The 15,179-nt window shown below is 37.3% G+C and overlaps 1 protein-coding gene across 3 annotated transcripts; it reads right to left on the reverse strand.

Moving 5' to 3' along the window:
- Positions 1-1,350: 1,350 nt before the first annotated feature.
- Positions 1,351-15,073, reverse strand: si:ch211-207e14.4 (interleukin-17 receptor D). 3 transcript variants are annotated; one of them, XM_036591674.1, is made up of 12 exons: positions 14,774-15,073; positions 12,824-12,908; positions 10,016-10,174; positions 7,895-8,013; positions 7,459-7,537; positions 7,197-7,235; positions 6,539-6,684; positions 6,190-6,264; positions 5,340-5,406; positions 4,344-4,490; positions 3,252-3,424; positions 1,351-2,162 (listed from the first exon to the last, which is right to left on the reverse strand). In XM_036591674.1, the coding sequence occupies exons 1-12, from the start codon at positions 14,885-14,887 to the stop codon at positions 1,674-1,676; spliced, it is 1,692 nt and encodes a 563-aa protein (XP_036447567.1). In that variant the 5' UTR covers positions 14,888-15,073; the 3' UTR covers positions 1,351-1,673. The 3 variants fall into 3 exon arrangements, with proteins under 3 accessions (XP_036447567.1, XP_036447565.1, XP_036447568.1); XM_036591672.1 differs by having other exon boundaries at positions 7,459-7,582; positions 14,774-15,070; XM_036591675.1 differs by lacking the exon at positions 10,016-10,174 and having other exon boundaries at positions 7,459-7,582; positions 14,774-15,072.
- Positions 15,074-15,179: the final 106 nt, after the last annotated feature.

Consider the following 15,179-nt stretch of genomic DNA (forward strand, 5'->3'; position numbering starts at 1 on the left):
TTTTGGCCCACTCCTCTCTGCAGATCATCTCCAAATCCTTAAGGTTTTTAGGCATGCATTTGGAAACGCGAAGCTTCAGCTCTCTCCATAGATTTTCTATGGGATTGAGGTCAGGAGACTGGCTAGGCCATTCCATGACCTTGATATGCTTCTTATGAAGCCACTCCTTTGTTTCCTTGGCTGTATGTTTTGGGTCGTTGTCGTGCTGGAAGACCCATCCACGACCCATTTTCAGTGCCCTGGCGGAGGCAAGGAGGTTGTCACCCAGGATTTTGCGATACATGGCCCCGTTCATCTTCCCATTGATGCAGTGAAGTTGGCCTGTGCCCTTAGAAGAAAAACACCCCCAAAACATAATACTTCCACCACCATGCTTGACGGTGGGGATGGTGTTCTTAGGGTCATATTCTGTATTTTTCTTCCTCCAAACACGTCGAGTTGAGTTGAGGCCAAAGAGCTCAATTTTGGTCTCATCTGACCACAGCACCTTCTCCCAGTCTCTCTCAGAGTCATTAATATGTTCATTGGCAAACTTGAGGCGGGCCTGGACGTGAGCCTTCTTGAGCAGAGGAACCTGGCGTGCACTGCAGGATTTTAAACCATTACGTCTCAGTGTATTACCAATGGTTTTTTTGGAGACTGTGGTCCCAGCTGCCTTGAGATCATTAACCAGCTCCTCCTGTGTAGTTCTTGGCTGATTTTTAGCCTTTCTCATGATTAATAAGACTCCACGAGGTGATATCTTGCATGGAGCTCCAGGCCTAGGTCGATTGACAGTAATGTTTTACTTCTTCCACTTCCGAATAATTGCACCAACAGTTGTCACCTTCTCATCCAGCTTCTTACTTATGGCTTTGTAGCCCATTCCAGCCTTATATAGGTCAACAATTTTGTCCCTGACATCTTTAGACAGCTCTTTAGTCTTGCCCATGGTGGAGATGTTGGAGTGTCACTGAGTCTGTTGGCAGGTGGCCTTTTATACAGGTGACAATTTGGGACAGGTGTCTCTCATGCAGGTAACAACTTCACTGAGATTAGGGTGTGTCAGTGGTCTGTGGGAGCCAACATTAGTCATGGTTTTTAGGGGATCAAATACTTATTTCCCTCAATGAAATGCAAATTAATTTTTATTTAAATGTTATTTTCTAGATTTTCTTTTTGATATTCCATCTCTCACTGTTAAAATGAAGCTACCATAAAAATCATAGACTGTTTAATTATTTGTCAGAGTACAAACTTTCAAAATCAGTGGGGGGGATCAAATACTTATTTCTTCCACTGTACATAAGGTACATACATCTTACAAAGTGCTATACCGACATTTTATTACATGGTCAAAGGTTAATATTCATATTAATTTAAATGAAAACACTGGACTATATTTAAAAAAAAAAAAACATATGTTGAGGTTACAACACTTTCTGGATGGACAAAGGCATCCATCTCCAAAACTCGTCTGTCTGGCTGGCAAGATATTTGTCATTAAACCTTAGGCGTGTCTCTCAAGAATATTCTCTTGGCAACAGTCCCTTATGCCATCTCTTTAAGATACATTTAAAGAACATTACCTTCATAGTTTTGAATAGAAACTTTGCAGGCTGAGCAGTTTGTATTGGTTGTGTTATCTGTCTTGAGCAATTAGCTTATGTGGTGACCAGTTCTGCCATCTGACCTTAACCAGTGATCAAAATCTTGGCCTCTTGAATAGCCAGGTGTAATGCCACTCCAGCCGGGAGTTTTAAGTATTCATTCTCTGAGATGTTCTCCACTCGCAGGTAAGCTCCAGGCTTCTGCAGAGCCACTGCATGGAGATGAGAGAAGAGCAGCGGCAAGTCTTCGGGGAGCATATAATTTGAGACCAGATTTAACATGGATGGAATGTCTGATTGCTTTGAGTACTCAAAAATGGCAGTCATGTATTTGGAAAGATCTTGACCCAGAGCTTTGGCTCGACATATCTCCTCTGCAATTATGGCTATAATGGCTAGAGAGGTGTTTTCTGCTGGGTCATCTTCTTCCTCCTTTCTTCGGCTCTGCTGTTTCTGGTTGAGACCTCTAGAGCAGATGACCATCACAAAGTCGCTCTCCTTCATTCTTTTGCAGTACCATCCTAGATCCCCCTCCTCTATGATGTTCAAGGCATCCCACAGGTCCAAATGTACCTAATCAGAGACAGGGGTAGGTAATTCATCATAAGCTCACTGGTTACTATAAAAAATAAATTGAAACAATTCTCCTAATTTTAAAATTTGCAAGGACTACAAGATACCTTTACAAGTCCACTTGGCACTGCTTGGAGTAAGACCTCAGACAATGACCAAAACAACCATGCAGGAATAATAAACATTTAAATTCTGTAATATAATGTATAGCATTTCATCTAATACATAGTAATATAGGAGATTAGTAACATTACGCAAAAGTGTATCATATTTGCACTGCTGTAGATAAGAGTGTGCCTGGTAGTGGCATATCTAGGATCTCATGGGCCCCATGCATTAAAAAAAGTCACACAATAATCCATACAGGAATTGTTTACTCGCTATTGCTATGTCTCAACTAAGTTGGTGCTATAATGAAGACTGATGACTAAAGTATACTATCAAAGTTGTTGTTGCTACCCGTGAGTCTGGGTGTAAAATTGCATATGGAAGCATTGTGTCTCTAAACCTTTAAATGTCATTTTTATCTACCTTTTTCTACACTTTATTAAAATTCACTGCCTCCTGTCCAAAATTAAAGTATTCCACTGTGCAATGCAAGGGCCACAATATTTCAATAGTTCCTATCCACAGTCATGGCAGCTCAGTGCCCATTGTCAGTCAGACTGGTTAGATGTGGTGTGGTTCATTGTAGTGACACTTACTAGTTCAGATTTCTTTACAATGGTGCAAATAGGAATCAGAGGTCAGAATGTCTAAAACTATCGAAAAATATCTCAAAACTATCTAAAAATAATGTCTCAGGTATCAGGGAGCGTATTTGTAATCAATTTTAATTCCAAAACTGGAGGGTCCAGCCCAGTTTGTGACTTCCGTGCTAAAACATACCATGTTCAACCAATCCAAAACTGTAAGGTCCAGCACAGTTCGTGACTTCTGTGCTAAAACATACCAGGTTCAGCTAATCATGATCATGGCTATGTGAGGTATCATGTACATGCCAGTCCAGTATGTTGATACCCTGTGTACCTCACACACTGAACTGTGGGTATTTATGGTTAATGCAAGCTTCTGTCCACAGTCCCCTACCTGAGTGGCCATGTGCCTTTGCAGGAATGTTGCCAATTTTAAGACAACTCTTACATGGGCAGGACCATCATTACTTGAGTAGCAAATCAAGAGTTCAGGGGGACGGGTGCTGTTGGTTAGCACCACACACTGTTGCTCCTCCAGGTGTTTGTCATAATATTCTTCAATGATGTCTGGTGGAAAAAAATTAGGAATTATAAATGTTTGTGAAGTATAAGGTGTGTCAAGTAATTATTTTATATGTACACTGTATGTGTATGTATACAAATGTACATACAAATCAGTAGAGGATTAAAGAAACGTTACGCACAATAAACAATTTTTCAGAGACATTTTTCATGCACCAATTCTCTGAACATTTCAGCTTGACAATGAACAGAAACCTTAAGAAATAAATATGTTATTTATTGCTTTAATGTCTTTTGTTTGTGTAAAGAGTTATGTACACCCTTAACACAATCTTTTCACACTTCTCCCATCTGGCAGATGATACAAGAGTGTGAAATCAAGGATCACCAGATTATGAAACAGTTTCTATCCCCAGGCCATCAGAGCTCTGAACACCTTACATGCAATGGCCCGCCCTCCTACCACCATAACACCTCATCCTGCACTGACATAAGCATCTGATCAGAGAGGTGGTCCTAGAATCTGCCCCACCCCCACACTTGATACTTCTTTTCCATGAGATGGCTGCTAGAACATTACTGACAAGACACTGCACAGTTGCACAGATTGCGCAATTGTACAAATGCACATCTGTATTACACTGGATATTTTGATGTCACTTCTATATGAAACTTCTATGTGTAAGATACATATACATATATATGCATACTTTTTAAGGAGACTTAAGTGTCTTTTAGTCGCTATTGCACAGTATATTCATTTGCACTTGTTGCATTACTGTACATATGTTCTGTTTTTATGTTTTTTACGCTTGTTACACTACACTACCTCCTGGACTACAAGTTATTAAACAAACACACACACATGCACACATTTGACAATAAACGCTTGAATCTTGAATCTTCAAAGACTACTTAAAATGTAACATGAAAAAAGTCAAAAACATGAATTCAACATTGTCACCTGGTCTTATCTCTGTCTTTGCTTTCTTTTTTCTCAGTCTTTTCTGACAGAGGATAACAAAGATGGCTGCCAAGGAGGCTGTTAGCAAAACACCCACAGAGAGAATAACTGCCAAAGAGGGAGCCTCCTTGTGTAATGCTGAGTACTCTGGGGAGCGAAAGTGAAAAACACCTCTCAAAACATTCTCTTGCTATTACAGTTCTGTACAGTACAATTTCTGTATAACATCAGTGGCTACTTTATTAGGTACATCTGCCTTGTATCTATGCTTATTGTCCATTTTATCAGATCCACTTACCAAATAGGTGCATTTTGTAGTAACAGATTGCAGTCTATCTGTTTCTTTGTATAATTTGTTAGCTCCCCTTTACCCTAATTCATCAATGGTCAGGACCCCCATAGGACCACCACTGAGCAGCACTGCTGTATTATTTGGGTGGTGGATTATTCTCAGCACTGCAATAACATTGGCATTACCATGTCAAAAAGTTAACATACCACCCTCCATTTATTTAGTTTTCAGTCAAAACAGCCATTAAGCACATGTTTTTCAGCAAGTTTTCATAATCAGGAAAAAAAATTAAACCATATATTTAACAGGACTTAAATTTTACAGACACCTCAAGAACTAAATATAATTTTAAAATTTCAATATTTCGTGTGTTCACCGGTTTCCTTTATTATAATTTCTATTCTTTCTTGGAGACTTGAATTCAGTTTGAATAATTTGATGAATAACTGTACTTAATGATCATTTTCACAGGAAATTTAATGAAGATGGCTCTGACTTTTGCACAGTACTGTAGATAATTAGTAAACCTGATGAAATGAGCAGTGAGTGTAGATGCAAGGTAGGTGTCCCTAATAAAGTTGCCAGTGAGTGTATATACATGAATTTATCACAATGCTTTGACAGCAGTCAAAATTAATCTAATTAATGTGTAAGCAGAATATAATCATTTCAGTGAAGAATGAATCAATAAAACTGAAGATTACCTTTTAAATTGTACCGTACTTGAACAAAAAACGTTTTCCTTACTGCGTCCACAATATCTGCTGCAATCTAAAAGGCAATTGAATCATAACAGTATCTCATTATCAAACATATTATCACATTACTTTGTTTACACATTAAATATGTGTATCACATAAAATATTTTCTTTTGAGATGAGTAACAAAGTTGGTTCTGAGATATTCCACTTTTGACCAGAGACACTAAACCGTATGAAATATTTCCTGCTGGCAGTTTTACAAAAATTTTTTTTTTCTGGGTTACCAAATAAGATTTTTTGAAACCTGTCAGATTAGCTCCTTTGTTTAACATTGAAAAGTTACAACAGTTGTCCTGAGCTTGAGGTTTAGAGTGAGGAAAAAAAAAGATATTTTTGCCTCATTTCTATCAACATCAACAACCATACGTCTGCATGCTTGCAAGTTGAAAATTTAATGCTGTTTCACAACTGCATTTAGGCTCTTAGTTAGGTTTTGTCATTCCAAAACATGTTGTGACAGCCTTAAATGTACAGAAGAGGCAAAGCTGTAAACTTCATAAATCCCCATTAATGAATAAACAAAACGAGTGTGTAATTTGCTACTGCTGTCTCAACGAAGTTGCTCTTATTATTAAATTAAATTATTAAATTATTAAATCATAGCTAACCATGAGTGATGGGTGTAAAACTGCATAAGTAGTATTATAAGGTGCTCCGAGACATATGCAAGCTCTTTGCTATAGTATCATACCATTTTTGCGATACACTTACTAGATTTCCACCAAAGACAAAACCACTAAGGCTAAAAAAACAGTTTATGTCAGGAATGTGAACTGTTGATTGACTGACTCACCTCACAGGTGTAGTTGGTTCCTGTATGGAGATTGAGCAAGCGGTAAGTGTGATGAGTACTGTTTACACTGAAATCCTAGAGAACCACAACAAAGATGTTCTTTAATGTGCAACTCATTACATCCTGTTATAGCTTGTTAGACTACATCCTGCATGTCATGTCCACAGAAATATTTGGATCTTGGAACTGAAATAGCAAAAAACCTCACTTGTCAGTTTCAGGGCATTTTTGAAATAGTATATTGATGATAGCTCACACACGTAAACAATGTTCACCACTGAAATCGTTAGCTTTCTGGCTATCAAGGAAACCCAAAAAGACTGTCAACACTACGCAAGAAAATTTATACTGGATGAATGATTTCATAGCTGCGTGAGCCCCCTCCAAAGCATGCCGAAAAGTAGCGACTGATGCCCAGGTTCTCAGGTGCCAGGTTAAAAGTCACAACAATGTCCTGGCTGTCCTGGTGGACTTCAACATGCCTGGGATACCAGTCTGTGAAAGTACAAGGGAAAATTAAACACCACAGTACACCGTATATTTCATTAGAACTGTAGTTTATAATAATATATAAACATTTTATTCTTTATATAAATCTAACATCACAAACAAAGTGGTTGGAATGGACAAAATGCTAATTTAAACGAGGTTATAAAGAAATATTTAAAAAAATATTTTTACCAATTGTTTGATATTAAAAAATATTAAACAATTGGTAAAAATACATTCATAAAATATGATAATGATAAAATGGTCTGGCATCCAATCATGCAATCAGTTAAGCAGTTACTACACATTGATTGTTGTGGTTTACAGGCTCTCTAAAGTCTTTTTATGATACTTACTGTTGTTCAGTGTTTAAGAGTTACCGATACCGTGAAATACTCAGAAAAGTGGCATGACATAATATGATGATAATTGCCTTTTAAAAACAACAATGTCCATAAATAAGGAGTATTGACGTTCAATCTAAATCTTTGTATAAACACTGACCATGATCAACTTACCTTTTTTACAATGCTCCAAGCCATTTTTCTCAGGGCATGCTGCGGAAAGACAAACATGAGTAAATTACTCACTGGGTTGGACTGATTTATTTACTGCAGTCTCTACAAGAATGTGTTTTTCTCATGAATGTGGAATGTGTCCAGTGCTGTAACCCTCTGTCAATACTGACACTGCTAAAGGCTGATGGATCATTTGGAGGCTGACATAATGTTTAACCAGATGTGAGTAAGTGTGTGTTTTTTTATGTAGGAGAACACTTACTGCGTGTGAAGAACAGCTCATTATGGTAGAATTTGTCCCACAGTTCGGGAACAGGGAGGGCCATCACAGTCACAGCATACTGGGTACCCAGAGAGAGATGTGAAAATGAATCTGAGTAATACACCTTCAAAAACAAAAGGGAAAAAAGACAAGTTCACTCTCAAACTTCTGCTTGAATTTTTTTATTAATTAATACTTTTAGTTGGGGGTACCCCTCAATAAACTGGTTTTGTGCATTTCAATTCTTTCTTTACTGTTATACACAAAAATGACAAAATAATCTGTTTACTTCATTTGTAGGTTTTTGTTCAAAATTTAAAATGTAGCACTAGTAAACCATCAAGTATTTCTCTAGTATGATTTAAAGTAAAAACAAATGACATCTGTGCTTAATAAAAGTGAGGGCGGTGGGTTATGAAGTCAGACATTGCCATACCCTGTGAACATGTGCAGCGGCGAGCGATAGATTGTTTTGAATGAGGAAAAGCTGACAGGAGATCTGAGTGCCACCCAAAGCCTGCAGGGTAACTTGGAAACCTCGCAGGAAAGCAACACCTGCAGCACATTGACAACAAAGATACATACACTATATGGCCAAAAGTATGTGGACACCCCTCCTACTTACTGTGTTCAGGTATTTCAGCCACAGTCGTTGGTATGGGGTGTATAAAATCAAACATCTAGCCATGCTGATCTCCATAGACAAACAATGGCAGTAGAATGGGCCGTGCTGAAGAGCTAAGTGACTGTAAACTGTCAAATGATGCCACCTTTAACATGTCAGTTCATGAAAATTCTGCCCTGCTAGATCTGCCCCAGTCACCTGTAAATGGCATTATTTTGAAATGGAATCATCTAGGAGCAACAACAGCTGAGCCACAAAATGGCACTTTGAGCCACTGTGTACCAAATAAAATGACCTATCCTCTGTATCATCAGTCACTACCACTTTCAAACTGCCTCTAGAACCAACATCAGCACATGAACTCAGCATCGGGAGCTTCATGAAATAGGTATCAATGGCCAAGCAGCTTCACAAATCACTATGCATAATGCCAAGCGGTGACTGGTGTGGTATAAAGCACATCACAACTGGAACAGTGGAAACATGTTCTCTGGAGTGATGAATCACACATTTGTCTGAAGGACGACTCTGGGCTTGCCAGATGCCAGGAGAAAGTTGGCACTACACATTCCAAATGGAATGCATAGTGCCAACAGTAAAAAGTTTGGTGGAGGAGGTATGGTGGTCTGGATCTGTTTTTCAGTTTTGGGGCTAGGCCCCTTAGCTCCACTGAAAGGTAAAGTTAGTGCTACAGCATACAAAGAGATTTTAGACCATTATATGTTTCAAAAATTGAAGAAGGCCCTTTCCTCTTTCACAATGTCTGTGAACAAAGCAATGTCCATAAAGATATGGCCTGACAAGTTTGGTGTGGAGGAACTCCAGTGGCCTGCACAGAGCCCTGACCACATTATGGAACACCTTTGGAATGAATTAGAACATTGAGCCAGGTCTTCTTGTCCAACATCAGTGGCTGACTTCGCAAATTCTCTTTGAACTGAAAGGGCACAAATTCTCAAAGACATACTCCAAAATCTTGTGGAAAGCCTTCCCAGAAGAGTGGAGGCTGTTATAACCACAAAAGGAGGACCAACTCCATATTAATGCCCATGGTTTAGGAATGGGATGTCCAACAAGCTCATATAGGTATGATGGTCATGTGTCCACATACTTTTGGCCATACAGTGTACCTCAAAAATAGAGCACTGACATTAACAATTACAAAATAGACTCTGAAGAGAACCTCAAAGGCAACTGCCCTAATAATAATAATAATAATAATAATATTAAAGTGGATTAGATAATTAACTACATGAACAATTACAAATAGTCTTTAAAAGAATCTCTAAGTCACCTGCCCACACAAACGCAACATAATTAACAATAATAATTTTGATAAACACAACATGAAGAGTGACAAATGCTGCCTTCAAGTTCTCCTCGGATGTTCCTACTTAGATGTTCAGAAATTGTACAGTGTGATGTGATATGGTGTATAAATAGTTTTGGTCTGAAACAAAATGGAGCACAGGGAAAAATCTTTTTTTGTTTATTTGTGTTTTTCTAACAGAATTATATGAGAATGTTTTATCCAGTTAGACATATTTAATTCTAAATTATATGCTTGTGACTGCTGAATTACAGAAAAACAACACATTTACAAAACTATCAGTGACAGCCATATCATTTTGGAGGCAAAACTTGGAAAGTCAGGACTGGAAGAAAAATCTGAATTCGGAATTTAATTATGACATTGTGGTGGCGTGCACTCGTCTCGATATTTCCGACAGGACTGGAAGGCATCAATAGTCCACCAAGGCCTCAAAGGTAACTGTCCTAACACTGTCATTAGTAATAAATTAATGATAATTAACAATGAATGAAAATTATATTGTGCAAAGTTTGAAATATTATATATGATACTAATATTTTTTCATAATTATAATAAGCAAATTAAGGAAAATGTAGCAATTGTTTTTTCTTTATTATTACCATATTGGCTTGGGCTCCAGGACACAACAACAGTATCATATTTAGAGCTCGGATCATCCACAAACTTGATAGTCACATTCTGCGGAGCATGTACGTAGTGCTGGCAGATCTCAGGGGTCTGTTGCCCTAAAAAAGATGGACATGGCCATGGCACACAGCCTAGCCCAGCACAAAAAGTCAGTACTGTAGGCTGTGTGCAAATATGAAGGATTTCATGTATATTTAATTGTGTTAAATAACTGCTGGACAGTGACAACACATTTCCCTTTCCCTGTGGTTTTAGTCAGCATAATTAGTTTAAGTCTGGGCACCTCTGGTCAAATTATGCTTTGCTGATTTTCGAAGTGAAATAACTACACACTTATGCACATTTAATGCATAAATCACTGTTTATTTGCTGTATTTAACATAACATAAACACAAAACATAGCATCACATAAAAGATGTCCTGTGCAAAAAGTTATGGCACATTTTACATATTACATTTTATTTTTTTCCAGTGTAAACTCTACACTAAACTCTGCACTACATTTTGCAAAACTATGCCATATTTAAGTTTGTTCCCTGTAGAGGATGTTAACTTTTTTTCACAGAAAACCAATAAAACATGTAATTTGACCAGGAGTGTTCAAACCTTTGCATACAACTGTAGTGAAATTGCTGTCACAAACCTGAAATTTCACTGGTATATGTGATGGATATTGATTTGGAAAAATTAACATCGACACTGACATAATTAAGTAAGTAAGCTTTTTTTTTTTTTTTCTTGTACTTCCTTAGTGCGTCTTAGATTTCTTAGTACATTCTACAGGCTTACACAGTGTATCATTTAACTTTCTACTGCTCTCACAAATAAATAAAATAAAAACCTAACACTCATGATTATCAAACAGAGTTTTACCAGATAGTGTGTTAACAATTAAAGCATCTTTATATAATCTATAGTGGACTATATGATGGCCCAAATACTGTTACTATGACATCATTTAAATCAAATCATGCTATGCCATCAACTTCTGAAAGTATTTAGCTTGCACCAAAATTCCACTGATTTTTCCTGCAAATTCTGCATTATTCAATCATTTACATCAATTATGCAATCATGTTATTCATTCAGATTTGTTTGATGTTAAATGGTGCACTACAGAGAAAGCTGGTGATAGAAAGTAGGTGATACTATCCAAAACCATCAGTGCATCTACCTGTATCCTCTGAGCTTTTATATGTTGATAATAGTAAAGTAGTGGTAAATCTGAAAATGAAAAAAAAAAAAAAAAGTTTTATTTTGGAACTATTTTGCCTTACGATGCCCTGCAGAATTTATAAAACTTTCAATAAACAGCACTGTGAGAGAGGTTATTGTGTTAGAATGCAGGTAAATATTTACACATGACAAATTACGGCAGTTTTTAATAAGGCTTTAAACTGTGCATATGTATATTTATGTTATATTATGTTGGGACGCTGCGCAAAATGTAAATAAAAACAGAATGCAATGATGTGCAAATCATGTAAACGCTATATTTAACTGAAAATAGTACAACAACAACATATCAAATGTTGAAACTAAGAATGTTTCATTGTTTTTTGATAAAAAATGCCCATTTCGAATTTGATACCAGCAATACAATAAAAAAAATATTGGGACAGGGGCAGCAAAAGAAAAGTTGCCAAAAAACACCTGGTGGAACATCTCATAACTAATTAGATTAATTGGCAACAGGTCAATAACATGATTGAATATAAAAAGAGCATCTCAGAGACATTGAGTCTTTCAGAAGTAAAGATGGGGAGGGGTTCACCAATCTGTGAAAGACTGTACGGGCAAATAACAAATGTGCAACAATTCAAGAATACTCTTAAATAGCAAAGAACTTGAGGATTTCAGCATCCATAGTACATAATATCATTAAAAGATTCAGAGAATCCAGAGCATTCTAAGCTTAGGAACACTTCTGTGTTGTCTGTGAACACGGTTTTTTGCTGCATCCACAAAAAAAAGTTCTCCCAAAACCTCTACCATGCAAAGAAGAAACCAGATATAAACAGGATCCGGAAATGCCGCCGCCTTCTCTGGCCTGAGTTCATTTAAGATGGCCTGAAGCGATGTGGAAAAGTGTCCTGTGGGCCAACAAATCAAAACTTTTTGAAAATCATGGATGCAACGTCCTCCTTGCACATATATGAAGGCACCATTTATGCTGGATGATACATACAGGTTTTGGAGCAACAAATGCTGCCATCCAGATGTCTTTTTCAGGGAAGGCTTATTTCAGCAAGACATGTCAAACCACATTCTGCACAATACCATGCCTCCAGAGTAAATGAGTCTGGGTGCTAAACTGGCCTGCCTGCAGTCTTATGGAATAAAAACGATGACAAAGGAGACCCCGAACTGTTGAGCAGCTGAAATCCTATATCAAGCAAGAATGGGGAAATATTTCACTTTCAAACATTTCACTCCTAAACACTTACAGAGTGTTGATAAAATAAGATGTGATGCAACACAGTGGTAAACATGCCCCTGTCCCAGCTTTTTTTAAACATGTTGCTGGCATCAAATTCAAAACAGGCATATATAAAAAAAAAAATAAAAAATACAATTTCACAGTTTCAATATATTGTCCTTGTGCTACTTTCAATTAAACATAGGGTATAAATGATTTGCACATCATTGCTTTCTGTTTTTATTTACATGTTTCACAGTGTCCCATCTTTTTTGAAACGGTGTTGTAGGAAGATTTTGTGCAGACTAGCTGGTAGGCCAGCCTGTGCAATATAGCTGAGAACAACCCAGTGTGAAGTTACCTCCAAAGAGGCCAGCGGAGGTGAAACCAAGTGTAGATTGGACATCCTCTTTACTGATCCTGCAATACTCACATCCTGGAGTTCCCTAGAAATAAACAGGACTATATCTGAGTCATATTTAAATATATGCAGACACATAGGATGAAATTTAGCTGTTATCTTTTCAAATAGATCAGCAGTCATTGATATTGGTCATTGTCATCTGCTTGCTCAGTGGTAGGCTATTAAGTTGGAGCTGCATGTAGTGCCACAGGGCAAAGTGCCATATATTTCTCCTGAATAAAAGCAAAGCATTAATCACCAACAAATGGTACAAGTGAACCATAGCACCAAAGTGACTTCATCATTGATCTATTCTGTGCAAGAACTAAACATCAAGACTCTTTCCCTGTCAAGATTTTGAGTTCTGTCCCAGCATAATAATTTCACATATTCAGCTGGAATGTCTATTGTTTACAAAAAAGATTATTATTTTTGATAAATGATGGGTCCAAACTCATACTCAAGTAAAAGTGATAACACTTTATTTTGAAACTTTATTAGTCTACCTTAGCAGCTTTGTAGATGCTCAACTTGTATTTAACATTCAACTAAATATTTATTAAATTCAACAGAACTTTGTTGAATGTAATAGATTCTACTAAATGTAACCATAAACCTAAACCTAACTAAACCTAATCTTTACTTCAACTCAAACCTTTAGCCTAATCCAAACTTAAACTAAACCCTAATGTTGTACATAATCAACTGAGCTTCATCAGCTAGTTTATTAATACAATTCAGCACATGTAGACAATCTATATGGCACTATCAAAATAAAGTGTGACTGTTAAAGTATTGTTCTTCTGTAAAATAATGACTCAAGCAATAAGTAAAAGTACCTTTCCAAAAAACTTATAAGTTTTTAGTATAAGGTCAAAAAACAACTTAAGGACTAAGTATCGTGTACAACTGCAGCAGAACAACGTAGTATGTCCAGCATCTACCAGTAGAGGAACTGAAACTTGCATTATTTTTTTAATTTTGGGAAAATTAAATGCAAAGCCTCAAAAGTGAGAGATGTGACCAATTGCACAGCATCCAGTTGTTGTCAATGTAATAAAACTGGGCACAAAAATATTCAGAAAGCACAGACTTTGGAGGTGCCACAAAAGGTGCTTTAAAGGATTCTTTGCACAATGCCATGGAAGAACAACTTCTGGTTGGCTATAAAAACTTTCAATATTTGGTTCTTTTGAAGAGCCAACTTTTTGTAAAAGAGATATATGAGTACAAAGAATCTTTCTAAAGTTAAGAACCTCCTTAAAAGGTAGAGGTTCTATGAGAAATCCTTAAATTGTTTTTTTTTATTTTTTTGTTATAATGTTATAGTTGGTACAGAGAGAGACACTGTAGGCTCCTGTTTACCTAAAAGAGAACTGGTGACTGGTGAAGACTGTAAAAATGAAAGTGACTTATTATTAATATATAATTTCTTTTTATAACACTTTGTTTACATAAACACATATGGAAACATTGAGGGGGAGAAATGATTGGATATTACACGCTCCAATCTAATATTTGCACACAGACGGAAGCCTGCATATTTTAATACTTTTGCTAATCTTACTCTGAATAGCAGAAATGGGACAACTGCTTCTAAAGACACATCTTTACTCTACTTACTGTAACATTTTGCCTTAAAATACCGTTTATCACATATGTGTATGGTTAGTACATTTCCTGTAACAGCTTACACAAAAGCAAAAGCAATGAGCTGGCTCCACCACTCTATCGTGAAATTATATCTACCACTAAGAAGCTCTTTTCCCTGTAACACTACTATTGATACAGTTACAGCACAATTAAGACAAAAGAGTAAATCCATATAGTTCCAAGAAGAATCAGTCACACCTTTGTTGTTTAAATGCTATTGGTAAGGTGATTTCAGGTTCGAAAGAGGCAGCTCACCTGGTGAACGCACTGCAGCGTGCAGTTGCGAGGTCTGAAAGACGTCTTGGCCCCCTGGGCTCCCACGAACACGCTGACCAGGAAGGAAACTAAAGCCAGCCTGTCTCTATACATATTTCCCTATCCTTGCACACTTCGCCATCTGTTAGGACTGAGGAGGTGTTTCAGAATAAAAACAGAAGGCAGAGGCTAAGAATGCAAAAGGGGGGAAGGCAAAACCAATGGAGAGAGAGTGACAGAGAGAGAATAATGGAGGAAAAAACGAAAGAGGTTGAAGGAGTGGTGGCCTGAGGCAGTAGGTGTTTGCTGTAGTTGCCAGTCAGTCCGGGTATTTCTTGTTAAACAAGCAGCTACGCAATTCACTTGCTCCTTCCAAGGGGACTGAATATGCACTTTTGCCGACTTG

The sequence above is a fragment of the Colossoma macropomum genome, unplaced genomic scaffold (assembly GCF_904425465.1).
Source record: "Colossoma macropomum unplaced genomic scaffold, Colossoma_macropomum, whole genome shotgun sequence".
Taxonomy (NCBI): Eukaryota; Metazoa; Chordata; class Actinopteri; order Characiformes; family Serrasalmidae; genus Colossoma; species Colossoma macropomum.